The 26,009-nt window shown below is 42.1% G+C and overlaps 1 protein-coding gene across 2 annotated transcripts in view; it reads left to right on the top strand.

The window, feature by feature from the left end:
• PCSK5 (proprotein convertase subtilisin/kexin type 5) overlaps positions 1–26,009 on the top strand; it is a 455,881-nt gene that overhangs the window by 339,852 nt on the left and 90,020 nt on the right. For both annotated transcript variants that reach the window (XM_046022868.1, XM_046022867.1), the window contains 3 exons: positions 8,817–8,919; positions 15,578–15,714; positions 21,301–21,507. In XM_046022868.1, the coding sequence (XP_045878824.1) occupies positions 8,817–8,919; positions 15,578–15,714; positions 21,301–21,507 (447 nt within the window). The remainder of the gene's footprint in view (positions 1–8,816; positions 8,920–15,577; positions 15,715–21,300; positions 21,508–26,009) is intronic.

Below are 26,009 nucleotides of genomic sequence, written 5' to 3'. Positions count from 1 at the left end.
CCTGGCAGAGGGGAAGGGACAGCAGCTACTTTGAAAGGTTTAAGAGCAAGTAATAAATGAGGGCTAGGAAAGCTCTTTTGGTCACCATAGAAGTGAAAGTGGGTGGTAACAAGTTCCATCCTTATGCCTGTGTTTCAGGATTCCCTCTACCACAGGGAACATTTTGAAAGTTTTAAGCTCCTCGGGAAGGCCTTTGGGCTTTAACTGATCTGATCTGCATGCTGGGACCCTTGTTTAGTTCAAGCATGTCTGGAATGCCCAATGGTCCCGTAGTCACCTGCCATCTTTCATCGGTTCTAGAGGAGGATGTGAGACAGCCCTTCGGGCTCCACAGCACAGTGCTCAGGGGGGTGCACACAAGAGCTCTGCCCACGGCCTGATCTTCCAAGTCATTCACTTTCTCAGTTACTGTGCTTCAGTGCCTCTCACCCAAGGGTGACCTCCCTCAGGTAATCAGCAATGTTTTCCAGAAAATAAACGAGTTTTTCTTTCAAAGGATGGTTACCTAGTTCTGTCACTGTGTATTGAACCCCCAAATCCTCTCACTGTGAATGCATCAGATACTGTACAGTTTCCCCCATAAGAATGGTCTTACAGCAGCCACAAATGGCGGGAGCACTGGGGGATAACATCACACTGAAGGTGTAGGGGGATTGAGTGCACTAGAGAACCCACAGAAATTCTAGGCTCACTTGCAGGAATAACGAAGACAGCCCATCAAATAAAGACTGGCAAGACATTTACACACCTCAGATGGGTAATAAATGGACTCCATCTACCATACCGTGCTCATGGGGAAGTACTCATGATTCTACAGACTGGATGACGGGCTTTATTTTGTTTAACTGCAATTAATAATCACACTCACGCCATTTGTCTCTCTCATCTGGTTTTGCAACCAACTGTTCAGTGTTTTAATTTTGTCATCCTTAAGCTAGGATTTGGATGGACTTTTCATAAACATAGAGGCAATGCAAAATTCTCTTAGTGGAGGAACAGATCTACAGGAACCAATCCATCTATACTAGATTTTCATACCAATTGGGGGACCTGAGAGAGGCTGCTATAATTCTGGTTATAAGCTATTTCTGAGGAGACAGTTTATTTTGGTTTTGGACAGTAGTTAAGCAGTATAGGAAATCCCTGTGCAGAGCTCCTGCAAACTATTTACCCACTCAAAAAAAAACAAAAACAAAAACAAAAAACATCTTTTGGTTTCCTCTTAGGGGCTTCAAACCCAGTGGACAGAACAAACTGCTTGTAAAATCTCAATCCAATAAACAGAATTGCCTCTTAATAAATAGTGACCATTTTATCAGAGGAAATAAAGTCAGAGGGCATATTCAGTCATTGAGTAAACCTGCTTTGTGCACTATGCCTGCTCCAAGTTCATTTGTTTTCACAGTGAATTCCTTTTTTTTAGTGTGTCCCACAGTGAATTCCTTTTTGATACCCTTACCTCACTAAGTGGTTTAGATGAGGTTTGTGCTCAAGTTCTTTCTTTTTATAAATAGCAAAGCTACTTGGAACACCAAAAAGGGAAATGAATCTGTACCAGGAAAACACTGCAGAGAGGGCATGGCCTCAGGCTCAGACCCACCTGGGTCACAGCCCAACTCTGTCCCTCACCTCGCTGCATTAATTTATGCAAGATATGGCATCTCTCTGAGCCTCAGTTTCTCATTGATAAAAGGGCTGTTGTCTGGATTAAACATCCCATAGAATGGCACTCGCAACAGGGTAGTTGTCGATGGATGGGAGCCTGTGTGAGTGCTGTATCACCACTGTAGTCAGGTGTGCGGGCCAAGACTTCACTTGGGATGCATTTTTTTCTTTTTAGCAGCCCAACTGTGGTCAGGGCCCAAACAATGGTGGACACGAAAAGGATCAGCTCTTAATTCCTTGCTCTTCAGACAAAGTGCAGGCTGGAGGAAACCAAACATTTGCAAGTGTGTTGGATCCACAATTTAAGATCCTTTCCTTTTTGCAAGAGTCAACCCATGGTAGAGTGGGGGCCAGAGTAGCATTTAGAACATCTGCAAAACCACGCAGGTGAACACCAGCACCTGAGAATAAAAGGAAAAAAAAAAAAAGCAATGGGACTAGGAAGGATAAGTTCTGTCCATCAGAAAAACCCGTGGGGGAAAGAAAGCGGAAGTCACAGTTGAGAGGACAAAATAGAAAAGGGGCCCCAGACATCTCCGTGCTGAGGAAACAGATCTCTCCTTCTAGCTGCTTAATATTTATTCTGCATTTGTTTCCCCAATGGAAAACAAAAAACCAAAAAATAAAACAAGAAAGAAACAGCAGTGTTCCATCAACCGCATGTCTCCATTTTGATGGGATTTACCCATGTATCCATTGATCGCCATTATCACAAGAGGTCTCCCAAGATTCAGTTCAACAAACTGGCTCCCCCAGATGGTTGGTGCTCTTTGGACTCACCCCCAAAGGGCAGACCATCCTGAGTTTTTTGGTTAAAATTAAGTATTGACCTGATAAGGAACAAACTCAGTGTGCAGATTTATGTGTGTGTGTTGGGGGGAGGGGGAATATACATAAGAGATAAAATTTACTGTTTTAACCATCAGTTCTGTGTAGTTCTGTGCCAGTAATTGCATTGACATCATAATGAAACCAACACCACTATTCCTGTCTCCAGAACTTTTCCATCTTCCCCAACCGAAACCATGTACCCATTAAGCAACAACTCCATTCTCCCCCTCCCCTAGCCCCTACCAAACCCCATTCTACTTTCTGTCCCTCTGAACCTGATTACTCCATGTAACTTATATAAACGGAATCATACATTTGTTCTTTTGGGACAGGTTTATGTCACTTAGCGTAACATTTTCAAGATTCATCCACGTTGCTGCACGTGTCAGAATTTCCTTCCTTTTTAAGGCTGAATAATTGTATAGACTTATAAGTAAAGCTTCTGCGATCTCACTTTACGGCCTCATATTTTGAGCCTTGCTGTAAAATGTCACACTCAACAAGGCTTTAAAAACTGAATTATTTCATTAGTATATAACTTCAAAGTACTACTGAGTATTTATTATAGCTGGTGAAAAGTAATAAATGCATGGATTTCCTTTCATGAGAACTGTCTTCACACAGCAGTATCTTAAGTTGGAAAGGAGGTATTGGCATCCTTGCAAAGGAATAGTGTTACTTGATTAGCGCCTGTGGCTGTAGAGTCACTCAGGAAAGTCACACTCTGTGATTCTGGGCATCTGAGTGAGAAAACACAGACACAGAAGCCTACAGATAATTCAGTATCCCAAGGTAGCTCACCGAAATGACCAGATCAAAACCACATGGCTGATTTCTCATCAGATGCTCTTCCCATTTTCTCTTATCAATCACCCTTGCTAAAAAATTGTTCTCCACTAATATCATTATCTACTTCTGTGTTTATTCATTTGTTTAGTGTGTATATATATATATATATATATATATATATATATATATATATATATATTTGGTAAATATATATATATATATTTGCCCAAATATTACAACATATTTGGCCCTAATCCAAAAAGGATATTGCAAAAGAAAGCCTAGCATTTCTGCAGGAGAAATGGAAGTTCTCCTGGTCATGTCTGCCTAAAAATTATTATTATAATGAGTCGTGATCATGTTTGGACTTAGATTTGCAAACACAAACATGTTGTGCAATGTTATCAAGAGGAGAAATAAGCACAGCAAGCCACTTACTCGTAAATTTTTCAATGGACAAGTATTAATTCTTAAACTGTGTCTTCAGTTTTTGGGACATCACCTCTTTCCCCATGAGACATTACTTCCTCCATGTCCTTTGAACTATTATAGGATGGGATGAGAAAGGAATGAATTTTTTTTGATCACAGTAGAAAGATAATTTGGACTGAATAATAGATGAAGACACCAGAAGGAAGAGCTTGTAGGATGAAGTGGAGAACAAAATGCTGGCCCTTGAAGTCTGTGCTAAAAGTGATTTTTTCCAAGAATTTTGTATATCACGCCTGTCATAAACATTTAGTTTCATTGTGCAATGAAGACAGATGACAAGAATTTGCTGCTCCAGCAACCCCAAAAAAAAAAAAAAAAAAGAAAAAAGCAACTTCACTATGTCCTTGGAATCTGCCTTTTTTTGGTTTCAAATGTGCAGTGGAAAACTTGGGCCTGGAAGGGCTGGGGCTGGGGACAGTTGTTTATGTAAGTAATTGGACATCTACATAATTATGGAAATCAGGACAAGTTCCTCTATTCTCATCTGTTCCAAAGCCAGGACTTGCTCTAAAGTTAAGAGGCATGCAGGCCTGAGAGAAGTACACAGCTTAGCTGTCCTATGCTGACTCATGTAAGCTTCAAGGTTATGAGGGTTTTCTTCATTTTGTGTCCAAATGGCAGGAAGGGAAAACATGTCTTCAGAATCAGTTATCAGGGAAGAAAAGTGCTTGGGCAGTTCTTAGGTTAGGGAGAACTTTTGTAGATCAGAGGATGATGGGAGATGTGAAGAAATGATTGAAGACAGACCAGGGGAGAAGCATCCTCAAGAGAGGTCCAGAGCACTAGATGGACAGCTGACAATGGCGAGGAGCAACATACTTCCACAGAGAGAAAAGACAAGTGAACAGACAAAGGGCTGATATAAAAGATCTATAAAGAACTCCTCAAACTCAATACACACAGAACAAATAATCATGTCAAAAAATGGGCAGAAGACATGAACAGACACTTCTCCAAAGAAGACATACAAACTGGCTAGCAGACACATGAAAAAATGTTCAGCATCATTATCCATCAGGGAGATTCAAATCAAAACCACATTGAGATACCACCCGGCACCAATTAGAATGGCCAAAATCAACAAGACAGGAAACAACGTGTGTTGGAGAGGATGTGGAGAAAGGGGAACCCTCTTACAATGTTGGTGGGAATGCAAGTTGGTGCAGCCACTTTGGAAAACAGTGTGGAGATTCCTTAAGAAATTACAAATAAAGCTACCCTATGACCCTGCAATTGCACTACTGGGTATTTACCTCAAAGATACAGATATAGTGAAAAGAAGGGCCATCTGTGCCCCAATGGTCATAGCAGCAATGGCCACAGTTGCCAAACTGTGGAAAGAACCAAGATGCCCTTCAATGGACGAATGGATAAAGAAGATGTGGTCCATATATACAACGGAGTATTATGCCTCCATCAGAAAGGATGAATACCCAATCTTTATATCAACATGACAGGAATGGAAGAGATTATGCTGAGTGAAATAAGTCAAGCAGAGAGAGTCAATTATCATATGGTTTCACTTACTTGTGGAGCATAAGGAATAACATGGGAGATGGAAAGGAGAAGTGAGTTGGGGGAAATCGGAGGGGGAGATGAACCATGAGAGACTGTGGACTCTGAGAAACAAACTGAGGGTTTTGGAGGGAAGAAGGGTGGAGGGCTGGGTGAGCCTGGTTGTGGGTATTAAAGAGGGCATGTATTGCATGGAGCACTGGGTGTGGTGCATAAACAATGAATCTTGGAACACTAAAAAAAAAAAAAAAAAAAAAAATTCCAGGGGGCGCTGGGGTGGCTCAGTGGGTTAAGCCTCTGCCTTCGGCTCAGGTCATGATCTCAGGGTCCTGGCATCGAGCCCCACATCAGGCTCTCTGCTCTGCGGGGAGCCTGCTTCCTCCTCTCTCTCTGCCTGCCTCTCTGCCTGGTTGTGATTTCTCTCTGTCAAATAAATAAAATATTTTAAAATAAAATTCTAAAAAAAAAATACAAGTGAACAATCACAGAAAAGATAGAGAGGGATTTTGGCATCGAGAAAAAGGATCCTAGAGAATCTCACTATCTTATCAACAAATGAGGTAGTGAGGTCACATTCTGAGAAAGAGTGAGTAGAACTTGGGTCTTGGGAAGTTTTGGCCTAGCCCCAGGAAGAAATGCAAGGGGCTACTGGACAGATGAATGGAAGGGTGATCAAGCAGGTAAGCTAGAATCATAGTGGGTCATTAGAAGGGTGTTCTGGAGCAGTTATTTGAGATCTCGGAGACAGGGTGATTTCAAGTGATGATTGTATCTAAAGTGGCACTTCTTGAATGCCAATCAAGGCCATTCCAGCTGAGCAGATCAAGTACAAAGCCAAGGTATCAGTGCCACCTACTGGCTTATGGAAGCCAATGAGGAGGCAAATGAGAGATCTAGAGAATTCTAAATTCTAAATAAACAGAGAACTAAATTCACAGTACTATCTGAATAATACTCGCTTGACCTAACCATGTATCCTCTGTAATTAGAAAGAATGCTTTGGGCATGGATATGGAATAACTCTCAGAACCATCTAAATAGCATTTGATTTAGCAGAGCAAGGTACATTTAGCTTGAACTCCTACCCTAGCAGTGGATCTAAGACACCGTGGAGATTAAGGTAGACGGACATCAGGAATTAGGAAAACCAATCACTGTGTTGGTTCCTACAGGCACGGATGCCGAGGCAAAGTAACAGCCTTTGCCTCTAGGTCTAGCAGAGTCCAGCGTATGCCTTCCTCTTCTGTTCCAATCTAGACTGTCCAAGGAAGTCAAAAAGTCTCCCAGCTAGCATTTGAATTATAACTACCTCTTTACAAATCATTCTCCTCAAAAATCTTTGAGAACCCAAAGCAGGTTCTTGTCATTTTGTATATCTCTAAATTTCACCTAATACCTAGCACCTAGATGTTCAAAGAATATCCACAGAATGAATGAATGAAGAATCTATGATCCTACATTTCTCTAGAATACACTTTCTTTGGGTTCAGAAGCCTCTGGGAAACCCATCCCTCATTGCTGTTCCATTCAGGGCACACTTTTGAAAGATGTGTAGCTACCATCCAACTCCATAAACACGAATGACTAGCACTGGCAAGGCGGGCAAGACCTACTTCTTCCTAGCAGGTCTGTCCTAGATCCTCTGCTCACTTTCTTGCTAGTGTCTGGACTGATAATTACTGCTCAGTTGGTTGTGGCAAAGGTCACACTGTGCCAAAAGTAGAAGAGATTACAGCAAGGGCAGTAATTAACAAGTGGAATGGGGAATGTGAATAAATAAAAGGCCGCATAAATATGATGCCTCCATTGAGTGAGACAGCCTCAACTTGCAATCACCCACTCCTACAAGACAGAAGTCCCGGCCTTTTTTTTGCTTTGGAAACCAAGCTTTCTTTCTGATGACCAAGAATGCAACTAGTCCATTCTAATACCTCTGTGTGCATTAGTAAAAGGCATCTTCTGCAGAGGCAGAGGCAGCAAACACCAGAGTGCATGGCTTGATGAGACGAATTTGGGCTGGATTTCTGCCTCCACTTGACCCTTGGGGCAGTCACCTTGTGCAGTGAACGAACTGCATGTTTACATTCTTTGCCCCCATTGGGGATGCACTGTTTTGGCTTCTGGCTCCTGGGAGTCACTCCCAAGCTAAGCACCATGGTTCCATCCTAAAAGTTATATATCAAATTCCTTAGCAACAACTGGAAGACAAAGAAGAGCAGAGTCTAAGATGGGAAGGGTGTGCCGATGTTAGATAATTGCATTGCTCTGAATATGTCCTTTCCCCTTTAGTTAACAAAACTAACAGACTATCTCTACATCAAAAGACAAACCCTACCTACTCTTCATTTTCATTTTTGTGGTCTGGTGCAACGGTAAGAATTATGTACATAAGGTTTACCTCTCCCAACTGCACTCGTTCAGTAAAGCTATGGGACAATGCAGAGGGGTGGACTTTCCTCCATTTCTCACCAGTCAAGTCTGTGTTTCCAGGGCTTCAAAGCAAATACAATAAATCAGGCAGCAAACCTCAGGGTTTCAGTAAGACGACTTGGTTAAACCATGCATGAGTAACTGGTACCTCACTATTCTGGCTGAAGCCCAGGTGAACAATGTTCAGACATATTTACAGGGGGTGGGGTGATTCTGCTGAAATCTGAAACTATATTTTCTGAGCATGATCAATTTCCAAACAAGATCAAGTAGTTCTTTGGATCAGACTGAAGAAATTTGTCGACTTCTTTTAGGACAACGGGAGGGGTGGACGTGTGTAGCGTTGAGTAGAGGGCTGAATGCAACGAGTAGAGACCCATCATTGGTTTATCACTAGGTTATCACCTCCAAAGAGGTTAGCCTGCCTCCACCATCTTTACTAGGACAGTAATTTCTTAAATGGTCATAAGGAGTTTGTAAGGTTGGACTTGCTTCTGCGGAAAGGCCTCCTATGTGTTTTTCCTTGGGAGAGATAAACTTTCCAATTAAGTGAAGAATTCTCTGGCTATCTCTTCATTGTTACTCTTTCAGAGTGAGATGCAGCTCACATCTGTCAAACGTTAGCCAAGCCTCAACTCCCCTTCTTAACCAGTAACTGCAATACCCCCAGAATGGCGGGTGGGTCCTGCTTGTTGCTTGACTTGAACCAAGGCTGTAAGTGGGGTCTCTGGGGTCCAGGAACCTTCAGCCTTTAACAGAAAAGTCAGAAGGGGATCAGTAAAGGGGTCCTGCAAGAAGCCCCCCTTGGCTTCTCTCTACTCATAAAATATGTAACACATGTTGATTAGATCCAAAATTATGTCATTGCCTCATAATTTTTGAGGTTCCAACTTCCAAGGCCCTTGGGAGAGGAGCAGTTGTTATTCTAAGGTCAGGATTTAGGAGCAGCAACTGAAGCCATTCAAGGACTCCTCGCCGTGTTGTTTCCATTGCTTTTAGGCAGCCACAGAGAGATCTGGCTGCTCTCAGACTGACAGCCCAGGAAGCACTGCCATGTAGGAATGAGGTAAACAGTTGGATTTTTTTCCCCCTAGGAGAATACATTGATGAGCATGGCCACTGCCAAGTCTGTGAAGCCTCGTGTGCCAAGTGCTGGGGCCCAACTCAGGAAGAGTGCACTGACTGCCCCATCACAAGGTGAGTGACCTCCCAGTATCTTCTGTGGTTGGGATCTCATGGGTGTCAGGATGGGGAGAGGAGGTGTTTACTACCTTAAAGGCACCCCCTTGGGTCTACAGGAAAAAGAACCAAACTTCTTCTCATGACACAAAAACCCTCCATGGTCTGGCCACAGAGCCAGCTCTGTAGCATCTTCTTCCCATGATGCCCTGCACCCTGTGCAAGAAACAGTTACCTGGACACTACAGGGGCTTTCCCATCAAGGAAAATGGGTCTTCGATGCCTGAAATTACATCCCCTTCTGAACACCCATCATCTCCATCTGCTGATCAAACAGCTCCTCATATTTCTAGAGTCAGTTCAAGGATGAACTGTTCCATGAAGGCATTTTTGACCACTTCCCAGAATTAACCTTCTCCTCTTCATGTTCCTCTGGGCTCTGAATAAACTTCCATGAGCACCTGTGACATTTTAAGACATTAATTTCCAAATCTCTATCTCTCTATAGAGGGGCTGTATTTTGAGAAGCCCCGTGAAATACTCATCTTTGTATCTCCATTACCTATCACAGGACAAGGAAAATAGTAGGCACTCAATTAATTTTCGGTAGTCGAATGAATGGGGAAATAACAAGCATCTGAATGGAATGAGAATCTGCTAATACACTGGGAATTTCTAGCACAGAGTGTTGGAAGTCTGTTGCGTTTTTAGTCAACGCTCCTCTGATTGGAGCACTTAATACTTGCTGGCTGACTGAGTGTTTGAATGAGTAGCCCCATCACTGCTCTACTAAGTGCATAGGAAGCAAGCTCTTTCCAGACCAGTATGATGAGGCTGCTTCAGCAGCAGGTAAATCCCCAGGATGGACATTCCCTCTGCTTCATACAACAGTCACTTCACCTAATTCTTCCTCAAGACTATCATCCCCCAAGTAGGAACTGTGGTTGTATTTGTCTCCCTATTCTGATCAACACCAGTAATGATTCAAGAAATAATAAAGTGTATAATCAATATAATGGGCTTGGCTCTCCAGATAGCTTCCTCGGGAAGAGAAAAAAGGAAGGGGGAGATGGAGGGAGGCAGGGAGACAGACACCAAAGAAGTCTTAAGAATTGTCAATGCTCACTGTGACAACATTTTCCAAGTGTCTCTTTTAGATATCTATGCCTCTACGTATTGGATTTGCTTTCAAACACCTTCAGGACTCACACTTGGGTACAGACATCATTCTGAATATGGGTCCTGCTTCTCCTAACACCATATCAACAGTCAAGTCCCACTGCATGTTTGGACATCTTTGACCAAAAGGAACTTACTAGCATTTGTTTACTATGGACATTACCATCATCTGGTGTATACTGCAGAAGTCAGGATTGTCCCAGGCTCATCAGAAGTCAGGGAAAACAACAACAACAACAACTCTACTACCATAAATAGCCATGACAAAAAACTGAAGCCCATTGGTACACTGCGATCAGAGATACAGTTCCTGGGACATTGGGGTAGCACAACTGGCATAAGCAGCCCATGATTTAACTTTTTAAGAAAGAAAAGCACGCTCATGGATCTTGAACTCATGTGTTCTCCTATGGAAATCTTGTTTCCCAGGAAGAGTTTTCTTCTCATCTCCCTGAGCACTCCATTTTGCTCATCTCTCTTTCTTGATAAAAATTGCTTGCAAATATGTCCAAGAGAGGACATCATATCATGGCAATGAACTACCTGACTTTTTTTTTTTTTTTTTTTTTTTAAAGATTTTATTTATTTATTTGACACAGAGAGATCACAATAGGCAGAGAGGCAGGCAGAGAGAGTGAGAGGGAAGCAGGCTCCCCGCCAAGCGGAGAGCCCCACGCGGGACTCGATCCCAGGACCCCGAGATCATGACCTGAGCCGAAGGCAGCGGCTTAAACCACTGAGCCACCCAGGCGCCCCTACCTGACTTTTTTTAATCTGCATTTTGCTAGAACAGGGTTGAGACGATGAGGAGATAAACTATTTTGAAAGATGTTGATGTTGACTGAGTTGTTCTTAAAAGACAGCAAAGTATTTTTCTTAAGTATCTTCCAAAGCATTTTCTTGAGTGGAATCAGATCCCTTCAAGACGGTCTTGAGCACCTGCTTTATGTCCAGCTCTGAGTTAGGTCCATGAATTCTCACAGGTAGCTCAGGAAGTCAAAGTCAAGGGATGGTGAAGTGCTCAGGGACCAGCAATAGTGGGGCAGCTTTAACACTCTAGACCTGAAGCAAAAGCTGCAACCCTGGGGGGTGGGGTGGGGGAGGTGAGCTTAATAGAAAGTAGAGCTGTAGGGGACACGGCCACTCCAGAATCATGGAAGGAGAAAGCAGAGTTACAGCTCCGGGGGGAATAAATACCCCCAATCTCTCTCTCCTCCCACCCGTAGGTCTGCTGGTGATTTCCCTCATCTGGAATTAAGTGGAGGCCAATGGGAAACACCACTTACAAATGGGAGGAGTGAGCCTGGGGTCTAGTTGGCACACTTCCAGGACATGGCAGGACAAAGAATGACAAAAAATGGATCTGAAGCAAGGGTAAGGAGAGAAACAGAATACCCACACAGTTGGTTTGTCCGAGTTTCTTCCTGGTCTTAAGCTTTTGGATATCTCTAGTCCTGGCAAAAAAAAATTCATCCCTAAAGATGTTTGTTTTTTTTTAAAGATTTTTTATTTACTTATTTGAGAGAGAAGTAGAGGGCATGAGCAGGAGGGAGGAGCAGAGGGAGAACGAGAAGCAGACTCCCCACTGAGCAGGGGGCCTGAGGCAGGAATTGATCCCAGGACCCTGAGATCATGACCTGAGCTGAAGGCAGATGCTGAATGAGCCACCCAGGCACCCCCCTAAAGGAGTTTTTATCTAGGAGAAAAGTGTTCATGTTTAACTTATAGGTTTGCCTCAAAATGATATGGGAGGGAAGCAAATCGATGGGGATATAAATAAGATTGGCCACGCAGTGAAATTGTTGCAGCTGAGAGATGAATACAGAGGAAAGGGTACTGTTATATCTTGTATATGTGTTTATTTTATATATATTTAATTTTTTTCCTTAGTAAAGTTTTAAAAAATAACATAACCCCAAACTTGTTTTACAGAAAACCAAACTTTGGGGAAGCCCTCTCTTTGCATTCTAGTTCTCTCTTTACACTTCCATTAACTCTTGGGCTTAGCTCCTGAGGGAGGATTGAGAACTTGGAGGCAGAAAGCCTCCTCTGGCACCGCTATCTAACATGCAGAGCCCTCAGTGCCATGGCCCTCCTGGCCCTCCTGGCCCAAGCTGGCTTCCCAGCCCAGTCCTGAAGGAGGCATAAAGTCAATGAACCAATAAAAACATTAAAAGTTCCCTCTGTTCTGACCCACCCTCAAATGCTTTATTTGATCTGTTTCAATGAATTCAGGGCGGGGGGGGGAGACTTTGCCAGATTTCATTTTGTTTTAACATTATCTCCCTCTCCCTCTGCCTCTCGCCCCTGTTCACTCTCTCTCCCTCTCAAGTAAATAAAATCTTAAGAAAAAAAAAATTAGGGGCGCCTGGGTGGCTCAGTGGGTTAAAGCCTCTGCCTTCGGCTCGGGTCATGATCCCAGGGTCCTGGGATCGAGCCCCACATCGGGCTCTCTGCTCAGCAGGGAACCTGCTTCCCCCTCTCTCTCTGCCTACTTGTGATCTCTGTCTGTCAAATAAATAAATAAATAAATCTTTAAAAAAAAAAAAAAGAAAGAAAAAGAGAAAAAAAATTAAAGTACCAAGAAAGTACATTAAATGCCCTTGTGATGACGTACTTGGGCCAAACCAACAATCAGCAGAGGATCCGCTAACCCTGATTTACTGTCTCATCTCCTCTAGTTTGTATCACACACACACACACACACACACACACACACACACACACACACGCTGGGATGTCGGAAAACGTAGTGCCAATATGGAGAACATCACCTCTGCCCAGCTCACTAACACTCAGTTCTGCCGACTTCTTTCTTTCCATAAGCCCTGTTGGACCTGGAATGGTTCACTGATTATGAAAAGGCTAAAAGCACACATGAGTTGGGGAAGAAATGCCTTCCCTGCAGAGATTAGCTTGCCCAGTTGTCTCAGACATCCAGAGTGGGTGGCGGGCGGTCCTAGAAAGGACTTGAGTTGGCTTTACAGGAAATTGTCTTCAGCCCCACGGAGCCCAGAGCAAGGTTATCTGTTCTCCTCCACTAGGGAAAATTTGTTAGTGTCAGTGGAAATCTGAGCCACCTGAGCTGGTTCTTTTCTCAAGTTCCTTAGCAGTTTTCCTCGAGGGGGATGGGTGTGCAGGAGATGGTGTAATTCAGGGCCTTTACCTAAACATGACTGTTTTCCTTCTCTGTTTTGATCTCTAGGAAGAATCACATTCTTACAAGAAACTGTATTTCACCTTCGCTTTCCTTAGGGTAGATATGAAGGGAGGTGGTTTAAAGCACCATTATGTGCTTGGTACTTTCTTAAAATTAAGCACTCAAGTCAGAAAGGCTGCCCCATGCATATATTAACATGAAAGTATCACACCCCCGGCTTCACCCCCAAGTCTGCTGCCCCCACTTTCTGGATGCTTCTAAATGGTTCCCATCATTGAGAGTATTAGATCACTTCTCCCAAGAGAAATTATTTCCCCCTAAATAAGTTCATCAGCTCTTTCTATAAAAGGCAAAAATGATGACATACTTTTCATTCCCTTTGCAACTGAATTTAGAAGGAAAAAAAAAAAAAGAACCCTCACTAATAAACATTCCCGTTTTCCTTTCTGCAGAGTATCTAGCAGCTTCCTTGTTTAAAAACCTCAGAAAGCTCTTACACAGTTTTTCTTAAAGGGAGGTTTGGGGTTTTCAACTAGTCACATCCAAATGATTCCTTGAAAAATCTAGCTCCGCGGCCAGAGCCGGGGTGGGGCTGGGATATTCCCAGCTGGCATTAATGCCATCAACTGAAAGTCTGGGCTGGGAGCGCAGCCTTCTCATCAGACACCAGGGCACGGGGGATCTGTTCTGACATGGACAACCAGATGTGCATACGTGTCTGCTCAGGGCTGGGACTCCATGCCCTGCAGTGGGCCACAGGCCTTGTTCGCTGCAGCACCGCTCAGTATGGTGACCAGAACCCAAAGGGCAGCGAATGCAAGAACGAGGTGGCTGTCTGTCTTGTGATGTTGGTGTTAATCCCACTGTTGCCAACAGATGCAAATGACACAGACTTTCAGGGTGTGGAGACGAGATGGAAGATGTCAAGCAACACCCTACTCAGGTTGCCTTGCTCCCCTGCCAACCTCCACAACCCTGTGACTGAAATGGCCCATCCCCGGCTCAGGGCTGGCTCTAGCTGCGGAAACAGTGGGATTTAGACACGCCAGTGCACCCCAGGCCTACGCCTGCCCTTCCATGGGAGGTCCGGCTTGGAGGGGGAGAGAGGCAGCAGAGGGAGAAAGGAGCCCTACCTTTGCTGACAGGCCCTCCACTCTCTCCGGCGGGGATGCCAATGTTATACCATCGGGGATAAGTGTGTGCTGCATGGTGAGTTCACCTCACAACTGAGACAGTAACTACTGCTGTGAAAAAACTTGAACCGATCCAATTGGACGCCACCTGTGTTAACTTAGGACTCATTTAGCAAGTTCCACAGTGATCCATACTACCAGTGAGCAGAAGGCAGAACAGCCGCTCTCAAACTGTGTTCCCTAGACCAGCAGCATGAGCATTGCCCAGGAACTTAACAAATACAAATTCTCAGCTCTCTCCCCCAAAGACTTACTGATTTAGAAACTCCGGGGGCGGAGACCCCGCGGCTCACTTTGTCAATCCACATTACCTATCTGACTCTTGCCCTTGCTAAACATTTTGTATTTTTCTGAGCAAAATTTTTGGATAAGATTTACTTCATCCTGTTTGCTCTTGGGATTACTTTGCGAAGGAAGAAAAGAAGCAAAACTGTGAAAATATTAACAGTGACATTATGATATGTATTTTATGTGTATAAAATCAAAGGTTTTAGAAGCCCCCATTCTAACTCATTTGTGGTGTTCGTGTAGGTGTTTGCAAACAAGATGAAAACAAGCTGGTACATTAGGCATCTGGAAGTCCTTGCAAAAATGGCGGGCAAAATCAGAGTTTATCGATTACTTTGCCTTGTGCATAGATCAAGTTTATAAGTAGCACATAAGCTACGGGACCATGCTTCGTTCTACCCCTTTGAGAGCCCTTGATGTTGGCATTTCCCTTATAAAGTGTGCACATGCTGATAACTAAAGAAAGAGTATTTTCTCCAAGGCCTCTGGATGCAGAGGCCCATTTAGTGTTCTTGAACATTTAAAGACCTCCATATGACTCTTGACTGTGTTTGGCTGGGGCCCACAGTATGGGTTTAATCCCTGCAGGCATCAGTTAGCTTATTTGGAACCAGACTCAGGACTGCATCCTGAGCCAGTTTCTGGCATGCCTGCTGTTGGGTCCAAACCTTGGGCCAAGGATGGGTACGTGACTAATATTCCACATGTTCTAAGATGATCAGTCCAAGGCATCCCCCTTGTTTCTGGAACAATGAAACCAAGTCTGTGCAGTGAAACATGAACACCACATGTTCTCAAACTTAGAGCCGTTCCAGAAAGTCACCCTTACAAACTCTGAAATCTGCTCTTCCTCCAGGACTTTTGACAATGGCCGCTGCGTTTTCAAATGTCCCTCGGGGAAATTTGAGTTTCAGAACCAATGTCATCTATGCCACCACACCTGCCAAGAATGCCAAGGAAATGAGCCTTCCAACTGTACTTCCTGTGGAGTAGGTGAGGAAGTCTGGCTGTTCTCTTCTTCCTTTCTTTAAACCTGTTCTCCCCCTGGTTTGACTCAGAAGCTTCAACTCTGGGGACAAGGGGTTGATCTCAGAAAGCTGTTCAGTGGAGAGTGTATACAACCTTGAAGTTTCTGCTTCTTGTCAGGAAACGAGTTCACATTATTGTAGACACAGACTCACTGTCCCTAAGAAGATGAGAGAGAAGCTAAGAGATGTCTTTCCGGAGAAGGAGAAAGGTCATTCAGACATGATGTCAGACATAAGACTGTCAGGAAAGCTAAGATTTGTTGAGGTGAAAGAGAAAAGTGAGGATGTTAAGGGAGACACATTCAGTCTTCAAGAGAAATACTGAAATAGAGGCTGTGTCAAGGTCTCCTCCGCCCTGAGCTATTTTATTTAGAAGTTGTCAGAGCTCTACTGGAGGAACAAAGGAATTTTTTCAACAAAAATATTGTTTTGTCTCAGCTTTAACAGTTCAAGTTTCTGCTGTCATTGGCTTATATTCCATGATATCAAAGGTCCTCTGCAGTTTGACCCTTGACTCCTTTCCAACTTCCCTTCATATGTCTGTCCCCACTTTGACCTCCTGTGGGCCAGATTCGTATTTTATTTGACCTTTTAACATTTCAGCCAAATTTAAAAATTGGGAAATTTCAAAGAAAACCTTGGTGGTTTGTTTTGTTTGGTTGATTGGTTTTGTTTTGGTTTGTTTTCTCTTTGAAAACTTGGAGCACAACACTGGGCACCATTGGCCTACATTCCCCAAATGACTGATGGGAGATCAGAGGACGCTGCTCTCCCCACCACTCCCTATTGTCTCACGGATCCCAAGGCCAACAGTTACCACCACCATCATGCTCACATGTTTTTTCTTTTTTTTTCTGGTGGAAGAGAACTATTTATCTTTATTCTTCCTTGTCACATAACCAAGCAAAATGAAGACCGAATTGAGAGTATCATGCATTTGTAGGAAAATGGGAGATAACACATTTCTTTGTGTAAACTCAAAATTGTTTCTTTGTGATTGTCATGTAAACAAGGTAGATCTATGTCAAATTTTCTCTCTGGTGTGCTGCTTCCGGTTCCTTCCTCATCTATAAGATGGTGATAATGGTTTTCTACTTTTAAGATTATGAAAGTTAAATGAGGTTACATGAGATAAAATAGCAAGCACTTAAACAGGGCTGGGCACATAAGAAGTACTCAATAAATACTAAATACTACCCTTTCTATCACCATGAGAGCCACACTGTTATTGTTTGTACCTACTTACTCCTGTGGGCGTGCGAATTTCCCTAGCTGTTCAAAGACTTCCCTGGAGATGTTCCTCACTTGTTATCTGCCTGACCTCTATTTATTTTGTAGGTTTCAACATCATTTCCTCAATGAGGCCTGTCCCAATTTCCTTGTCTCAGATGGGACCTTTCTATATGTGCATCCTTGGAGCTTCTGCTTACCCCTTTACAGCATCCTCAATCTCGATAGCTATCTTGTCCATAAGACTCTATGTCCTATAAAAGCAGTGCTCTGAGCACTGGGACAGCACGCAGCGTGCACAGTATAACTGAATAAATGAATGGTTCAGTAGCAGATCAGTACCAGCAACCAGGGTAACTGGGTTCTAGTTTCTGCTTTGTGACTAATGAACTAGAAGACATTAATCCTGTTTCTTCAACTCTTTGAGTCTCTCCTCGTTCATTAAAAACAAAATGGGGCTGGGGGTGACACATAGACAAGACAGCATCTAAAAAATTCCCTTTCACATTTAAAACACACTGACACTTCACACAGTCCAAAATTAAGGATTCCCTTGAATACTGAACAAATGTCTAGAATGTTCTACGCATCCTACAGTTACTTGGGCCAATCCACACAAAGATTCTTTGACATTTCTCTATTTTTTGTTTAAAAGTCTATGTTTACTCCCTATCTTAATAAAAGCTCACCTGTGGAAGTTACTACACATAGTGGTCATGGGACAAGACAATAAATGATTGTATGATGCTTGCCTTCAAGGAGCTGACAGCCTAACAGAGGGATCTGTGCTAATAATGGATTATAAACACAAGAAAATATTCAAGACCAAAGGAAGGAAGGAATCCTACCATAAGTCAGAGAAGAAACATCATCTTCAGCTCTAGTGAGGGGGAAAGTCTTGCCAGAGGGGGCATTGTTGAGCAAGCTCTGATGTCCCTCCTCTGAAGACCATGCTGTCCCTAGGACATACCTGAGCTCAGCAATACAGGAAACAGTGGTATAAAGACAAGGGATTCCTGACCTGAGGCAGTTCCATATCAACAGGCTTTGATACTGAGGGACGCTTAGGTGGCTCAGTCGGTCTGGCCTCGACTCTTGGTTTTGGCTCAGGTCATGATCTCGGAGTTGTGGGCTCAAGCCCTGTGACAGCTCCACGTTGGGCACAGAGTCTGCTTGAAATTCTTTCCCCCTTCCTCTGCCTCTCCCTCTGCTCCTCCCCTTGCTCTTTCTCTCTCTCTCTTTCAAATACATACATAAATAAAATCGTTAAAAAAAATTAAAAGGCTGAAATCCTCTGGCTACATGGTGCCACCTACACACGAGTGCCTCCCAGCAGTTCACAGAAGTTCCGCCTTTGCTGAATCGTAATTTTGTTAAGATTTAGGTCTGAATCCTTTTTGGAAATACAGACCTCCATCCCTGGTGAAGATTCTCTCTAATGTTCTTGTCCGGATTTGTCCTCTATGAAATTGAACCCAAAACTAAATTCGACAAATCACACAACGGCTACAGTAAGAAAAATGTTGAAGTAAACTTTATAAAGTTTATTTTCAGAATCCCTCAGCCTTTCTTTTTTTTTTAAGATTTTATTTATTTCTTTGAGAAAGAGAGAGAGAGAGAGGATGAGCAGGGGGCAGGTGCAGAGGGGAGGGAGAAGCAGAGGCCCCGCTGAGCAGGGAGTGCATCGTGAGACTCAATCCCGGGACCTTGGATCTTGACCTGAGTTGAAGGTGAACATTTAACTGACTGAGCTACCCAGGGGATCCCTCAGCTGTCTTCACATGAATCCACATTCTCTTCTAACGAAATTAGCTGCTCTGGAAACAGCCAATTGCTCTTAAGTATAAATGAAAGCCAATCTTGGTGTTCCTTGCACTTTCACTCTTGTTTCATATTATCACATGAAAGGTTTGTACCTAACAAAAATATCAGCCCTTCTGTTCCTAGAACCAGCTTCTCTTACATATTGTCACAATAATTTAAATAACTTAAATTCTGAGACTCTAGTCAAGTAGCCAAAAATGTATGCATGGTAATTTAAATCCGTGGGACATCCAAAGCACCAGTGAAAACTAAGTGAGCTGCCATGCTACCCAGGCTATTAGAAATTTGAGCACATCTTGGGGTAATTCTAGACCAAACCTGTGGGAAAATCTGCCCATGATCAAGGCATCTAAGTTAACTCCTTTACAGGGTCTGTGTATTTTAAATACCAAGACCATCCAAATCTGTTTTTTTTTTTTTTTAACTCAAACGGCAATACCCAAAGTGGTTCAAATAATAAAGCCATGTCTGAATAATACAAATGGGATTGGAGAACATTTGCTCTGGTATTGAAACCCATCACTGTTAATTTTCATTTTTAGATTATTGATCCAGTCGATGTTAGAAAAATGGGAATATTGCTAAATATTAACGCACTTAGCCACTCGATCATTCATACAACAAATAATGTATTTAGAACTCGGTATATGCCAGGCAGTCCCCAAGCCTCTGGATCCTGAGGTGATGTCATGTGAGGGTATGGAGATGGACGGCCACGGCTGAATGGAGGAAGGAGTAACTTCTCACTGTTCTCCTCAGATCTTCCTAACTGTATCTCAGAAGTTTGGCCCTCTGAAAAACAGCATCTTTTCTGAATGAGTCTCAGTGGAAATGGGGTTTTCTAGGGTTTCATAAGGTGTCTGAGAAGAACACAGCTTGGAATGTTCACCCTTTTGTGGTGTCAAGATCCCACGTTCCACCAGGTCAGGGGTTTGGGCTCCCTATCAACCTGCGGCTGTAGAATCCCCAAATGCACATGACATCCTCCCAAACACTCTCCTTCCCTTAAAGGAGAATGTTCTTCCAACTCGCACTTGGAGAGGGCTGACACTTTGCTGCACCTCCCCAGGGAAGTCCTCTCTATTGCCTTCGTCCCACGGGAACCAGCAGGCTTCCACTTGGAAATCACAAACACTAAACAGGTAGCTTCAGAGCCCATAATCCAAGCGTGTGATTTTTAAACTGGATTTGAACTAGGGATTTAGTTAAGTACAAAACACCGGCTTAGATCATTTGAGAGTGCCAAGTTTAGGGACACAGAAATACCTGAATGTTGGCAAGGACTACTACACTGATGTTAAGATTCTGCTCTTGCAACATGGGGTGAGTGATATCTCTATCCACAGATTCAGCAGCCTTGCACCTTGACGGTCAATGGTTCTGGATCTCCACGTAGAGTATCACGAGTGAACACGAGCCCCGGTTATTTTGGGAAACACACGTCAGCTGTTCTGCAGAAGCAGGAGCATATGGGAGACTTGATCCAGAGAAGACAGATCCCTACACACACTCAGCACAAACAAAAACTCCAGGGGGGCGAGGGAAGGGGACCTCTAGGCACAGTTCGTTCATCTTGTTTTATGTGTATATAAACTGATTCTAACCCTTTGTCATTCAGTGTGAGTTTATAATTGGTTCGGATTTTCTATTCCCTCCGAAAGCAACTTCCCGTAGTCTCGTATTAGACATACTGCTCATTCCTTCCAAGTAGACTCCAATGTTGACAGAAGCTTAGGACTCCCAAAAATCCATCTAGGGAGTCAAAAAGGTGACTGTCATCCCATGCTGTCATCATAGGAACTGGCAGCCATGCAAAAATTCAGACTTTTGGACAGTCAATACAAGTGTGTGATTTTGATAACTGAATTCAAAATCATTCTAAAAGTCGGGACTCTCACAGAAACCATTCTATCAAGAAGGATTTGTTTATTCTCATAGGATCTCTATAGCTCCTAAGTCTCAGAGCCTCCACAGAAACCAAAAGGAGCCCTTGGGAAAGTTAAACACTTTCTGATTCATAGTTACTCACAGAGTGTGGCTTCTGCTTTTGCAGCGACATCCCAGATGGTAGTCCCGACTCACTCAAACATACAAAATACTCAAAAATTATTCCCTGCAATGAAAACTTCTCGACTATAAGCATATAGATCTTGAACTTTTCATTAAATGCATTCTTATACTCCTGGTCCTCTAGCAGCCAAAATACTCAGTTACATCTTTCTTTTAAAATGGGGCACTTGGGTGGCTCAGTGGGTTAAAGCCTCTGCCTTTGGTCAGATCATGATGCCAGGGTCCAGGAATCAAGCCCCACATCGGGCTCTCGATTCAGCAGGAAACCTGCTTCCCCCTCTCTCTCTGCCTGCCTCTCTGCCTACTTGTGATCTCTGTCTGTCAAATAAATAATTAAAATATTTAAAAAATAAATCTTAGGTTGTATTAGTTTCACAGTTAATTTTGTACATTTTTCTTCTTTTTTGTTGCCCTTCCGTCTGTTCAGATAAGCATGGCCAGAAGCGCTTCCTATATCAGGGGGAGTGTTGGGAGAGCTGCCCAGCAGGCCACTACCCCACTGAGGGGCACACCTGCCTGCCCTGCTCAGACAACTGTGAACTTTGTCACAGTGCACACATCTGTACACGATGCATGGATGGCTACTTCATAGTGCCCAGCAACCACACCTGCCAGAAGCTGGAGTGTGGACAAGGTAAGGCTGCTCTGGGCCAGTCTTATACCAGGAGGTAGCATGAGGAGCTCTACGCCTTGATGGCTCTGAGATTTGAATTGACCTCCTGGCTTTAATGTTTGCATCTGGGATGACTTTGTGTGACTGTATGTCAGTGGGGACACTGATGGCTGCGCCTCCCTCTTCCTCCACACACCTTTCTCTGGGTCTCTTCAGACATATTCTAGAGACATAGGAATGCAGCTGATCACAGAGACATTGATATTGAGTCAAGGGTTTGTGGGTGGGATATAATGGAGAGAAAATCAAATCAGAATTTGAAGGTCCTGCCAACAATTTTCTCCTTTCCTATTACTAGTTATGAGACCCTTCGCAAAATCAGTCTAATTTCTCTATGCCTTTTATTCTTCATGTGGGAAAGGGTGAGCATTGCACCAAGATGGTTACTGTGAGAAGCCGATGAGAAGAAGCTTACCTAAAGCTACTTGAAAATATGAATGTCCTATAAATCATATGTGTTATTGCTACTGCCCAATTTTGATTCTTACATGGGAAGGAAATTAAAAAACGGGACTTACAGTTTTTGTTCTTTTCCATATAAGGATGCTACAGACTTTCTCTGCTCTGTATAAGATTTATGCCTGGTCTGGTGCTAAAAAGAGCTCCGAGATGTTTCTAGAATAATTAAGACACTCATTCCTCTTTCTGCTTTATGTTCACTAATGTAGTATAGGATTTAAATCTTGAAAAAATAATTTGGGAAAGCAGATTTAAAAAGACAAAGTCTGTTCACTTATATACCCAATTCCATATCCCAGAAATGGAACTTATTTTTTTAATAAATAAAATCTACCATCTTGATGTCAAAACTGTTGCACGGCATATAGTCCAACTTATTTTATTTGTACCAATCAAGCTGATCCAATCTATCAAATTAATGGAAAGAGATAAGAAGGGGGATTCAGGGTGGGAGTGTAAAAAGGACTTTGAACTCATCTCTTTCGACAGATACTATAATTTTATGGTTACATGCAGAATAATTTTCCTCCAAAAAGGACCCAAGAACTAGATAAACAGCACCTTTAAAACAAAAGATAAAAGAGACACATCAAGGGGAATATGGGTGACTCAGTCAGTTAAGCACCGAACTCTTGGTTTTGGCTCAGGTTGTGATCTCACAGTATGAGATCAGGCTCTGCTTCAGATTCTCTCTCCTTCTCCCTCTTTACTCCTCTCCCAACTCACTTGCATTCTCTCTCTCTCTCTAAAATAAATAAAATCTTTTTTAAAAAGAGAGAGAGAGAGACTTCTCTAACCTGGGGAAGAAAACAGACATCTAGGCCCAGGAATCCCAGAGAATTCCAAATAAGATGAACCCAAAGAGAACCACACCAAGATACATAGTTAAAATGGTAAGAGTTAAAGATAGAGAATCTAAAAAGAGGTGAAGAAAAATGCCTTTTTTAATGTACAAGGAAAGCTCATATGCCTATTAGCAAAATTTTCAGCAGAAACTTTATAGGCCAGAAGGGAGTAGCAGATTCAAAGTGCTGAAAGAAAAAAATTTCCAACCAAGAATTGTCTACTTGCAAAGGTTATCATTCAGAATGAAGGAGAGGTTAGGAGTTTTCCAGATAAGCAAAATCTAAAGGAGATCATCACCACTAAAACAGTTTTACAAGAAATGGTAAGGAGATTTCTCTAAACTAAAAATAAAAGACACTAATAATATGAAAACATATGAAAGTATTAATCTTACTGGAAAAGGTAAATACATGATAAAGGTAGTGAATAGTGAATCCATCACTTACAAAGCAAGTTTAAGGTCAAAAGACAAAAATAGTAAAATTAATTAAAATTAGGGGCGCCTGGGTGGCTCAGTGGTTTAGGCCGCTGCCTTCGGCTCAGGTCATGATCTCAGGGTCCTGGGATCGAGTCCCGCGTCGGGCTCTCTGCACTGAAGGGAGCCTGCTTCCCTCTCACTCTCTCTGCCTGCCTCTCTGCCAACTTGTGATCTCTCTCTGTCAAAATTAATAAATAAAATCTTAAAAAAAAATTAAAATAATTATGGATGCATAAAATTAATATATGTCATCAAAATTATAAAATATGGAGCTTTGGAATGTGTTCAAAATTAAGTTGCTGTCAACTTTAAAAAACCTCTTATATACATGGGATATTATATGTGAACCTCATAGTAACCACAAAGGAAAATAATCATAGTAAATATTCAAAAGACAAGGAGGAAGGAATCTAAACATAATACTAAAGAAGGCCACCAGACCACAGAGAAAAAAGAAACAGAGAGGAACTTCAAAAACAGCCGGAAACAATTATCAAAATGACAGTAAGTATATGTGTATCAATAATTACTTTACATGTAAATGGACTAAATTCACCATTCAAAAGATTCTACATAGCTAGAGCTATCTTGAGAAAGAAGAACAAAGCTGGAGATATCACATTCCCTTACTTTGAACTATACTACAAAGCTATAGTAATCAAAACAGTATGGTGCTGACCCACCAAAAAAAAAAAAAAAAAAGATAGACATGTAAGTTGATAGAACAGAACTGAGAGCCCAGAAATAGACCCATGCATATATGGACAATTGATTATTGAAAGAACCAAGAACATACAAAGAAGAAAAGAGTCTTTTCAATAAATGGTGCCAAGAGAACTGGTGAGCTACATGCAAAAGAATGAATGTGGACCACTTCATTGTACCATACAAAAAATTAACTCAAAATGGATTAAAGACTCCTCTAAAGAAGATAAACTAATGGCCAATGAGCACATGAAAAGATGTTCAGCATCACTAGTTTTTAGGGAAACACAAATCAAAACCACAATGAGATACCACCTCATACCCATTAGAATGGCTATTATCAAAAGACAAGAAATCACAAGTGTTAGACAGAATGCAAAGAAAAGGAAACCCTTGTACACTGTTAGTGGGAATGTAATTTGATGTAGTCCCTATGGAAAACATATGGATATTCCTCAAAAAATTAAGAATAAAACTACCACATGATCCAGTTACAACACTACTGGGTTTTTATCCGAAAAACAAGAAAACACAAATTTGAAAAGATATACTCATCCCTGTGTTCATTTTGGCATTTACAATAGCCAAAAACCTAAAACAAGCTAAATGTTCACCAGTAGATGAATGGATAAAGTTGATCCATTAAAAAAAAAGTATAAAATGTTGCCATTTACAATATGGATGGGCCATGAGGGTATTATGCTAGTGGAATAAATCAGGAGAAAGACAAATACCATATGATTTCACTCATATGTAGAATCTAAGAAACAAAACAAACTGATAGATGCAGAGAACAGACTCATGGTTACCAGAGAGAAGAGGGTGTGGGCTGGGAGAAAGGGCTGAAGGGGGCCAACTATAGGGTGATGGATGGTAACTGGATTTTGAGGGTGATCACGTTGCGGTATATACAGATATCAAATTATACTGTATACCTGAAACACATAATTTTAAAAATACATTAAGAAATACTCAGAAAATAAAAATGTGATCTTGGAAACATTTTTTAAAAATTATAGAAGAAGGGGGGGAACACCTGGGTGGCTCAGGTGATTAAGCATCAGACTGTAGGTTATGGTTCAAGTCATGATCTCATGGATAATGAGATCAAGCCCCACAATGGGCTTCATGCTCAGTGGAGAGTCTGAGATTCTCTCCCTCTGCCCTCCACCAATTTATGCACATCGATGAGTGGCGGGGGTGGGGGGCTCTCTCTGTCTCAAATAAATAAATCTTTAAAAACAATTATAGTGGGGCACCTGGGTGGCTCAGTCAGTTAAGCATCTGCCTTCAGCTCAGGTGACGACCTCCAGGTCCTGAGATCAAACCCTCCATCAGGCTCCCTGCTTAGCAGGGAAACTGCTTCTCTCTCTCACTCTCTGTACCTCTGCCCCACCCCTGCTTGTTCTCTCTCTCTCTCAACTGAATAAGTAAAATCTTTTAAAATTTTTTTCAAAAAATTTTCAAAAATCAATTATAGAAGAATGGAAATGAAGAGGGGTAGAAAGATTTAAAAAAAAAAAACTTTAAAATCGCTGAGACAGTAGAACTAAAATAAAAAGTAAAAGTAGAAAACAGAGAAGAGGGAAGAAAAATTCAGGGTCAACCCAGGAATTCAAATAATATAGGTTTTTAAAGAGTAAACAGCAAAAACAGAATAGAGAGCATTAACAAATAATTCAGAAAATTACCCTGAACTGAAAGGCATGAATTTCCAGATTGAACAAGCCTTCTGCATGTACAACATAACAGATTTTTAAAAGACGCACACCAAGGCACATCGTTGTAAGAATTTGGAAAATAGATTTCTTTTTTCTGTAAAAGGAAACCCCTAAAAACTCCTATGAGTAAAAAAGCAGGTCATACAAGAAGGATTGACTATCAGAATGACAACTTCTCAACAATACTGGAAACTAAAACATAAAAATGGAACAAAAACTTTAAACTTTTGAGAAAAGAAATCATTTCTCTTTTC

Source organism: Meles meles, chromosome 11 (assembly GCF_922984935.1).
Source record: "Meles meles chromosome 11, mMelMel3.1 paternal haplotype, whole genome shotgun sequence".
Lineage (NCBI taxonomy): Eukaryota > Metazoa > Chordata > Mammalia > Carnivora > Mustelidae > Meles > Meles meles.
The sequence above is the reverse complement of the archived record's forward strand: the minus strand, read 5'-3'. Positions and strand labels throughout refer to the sequence as shown.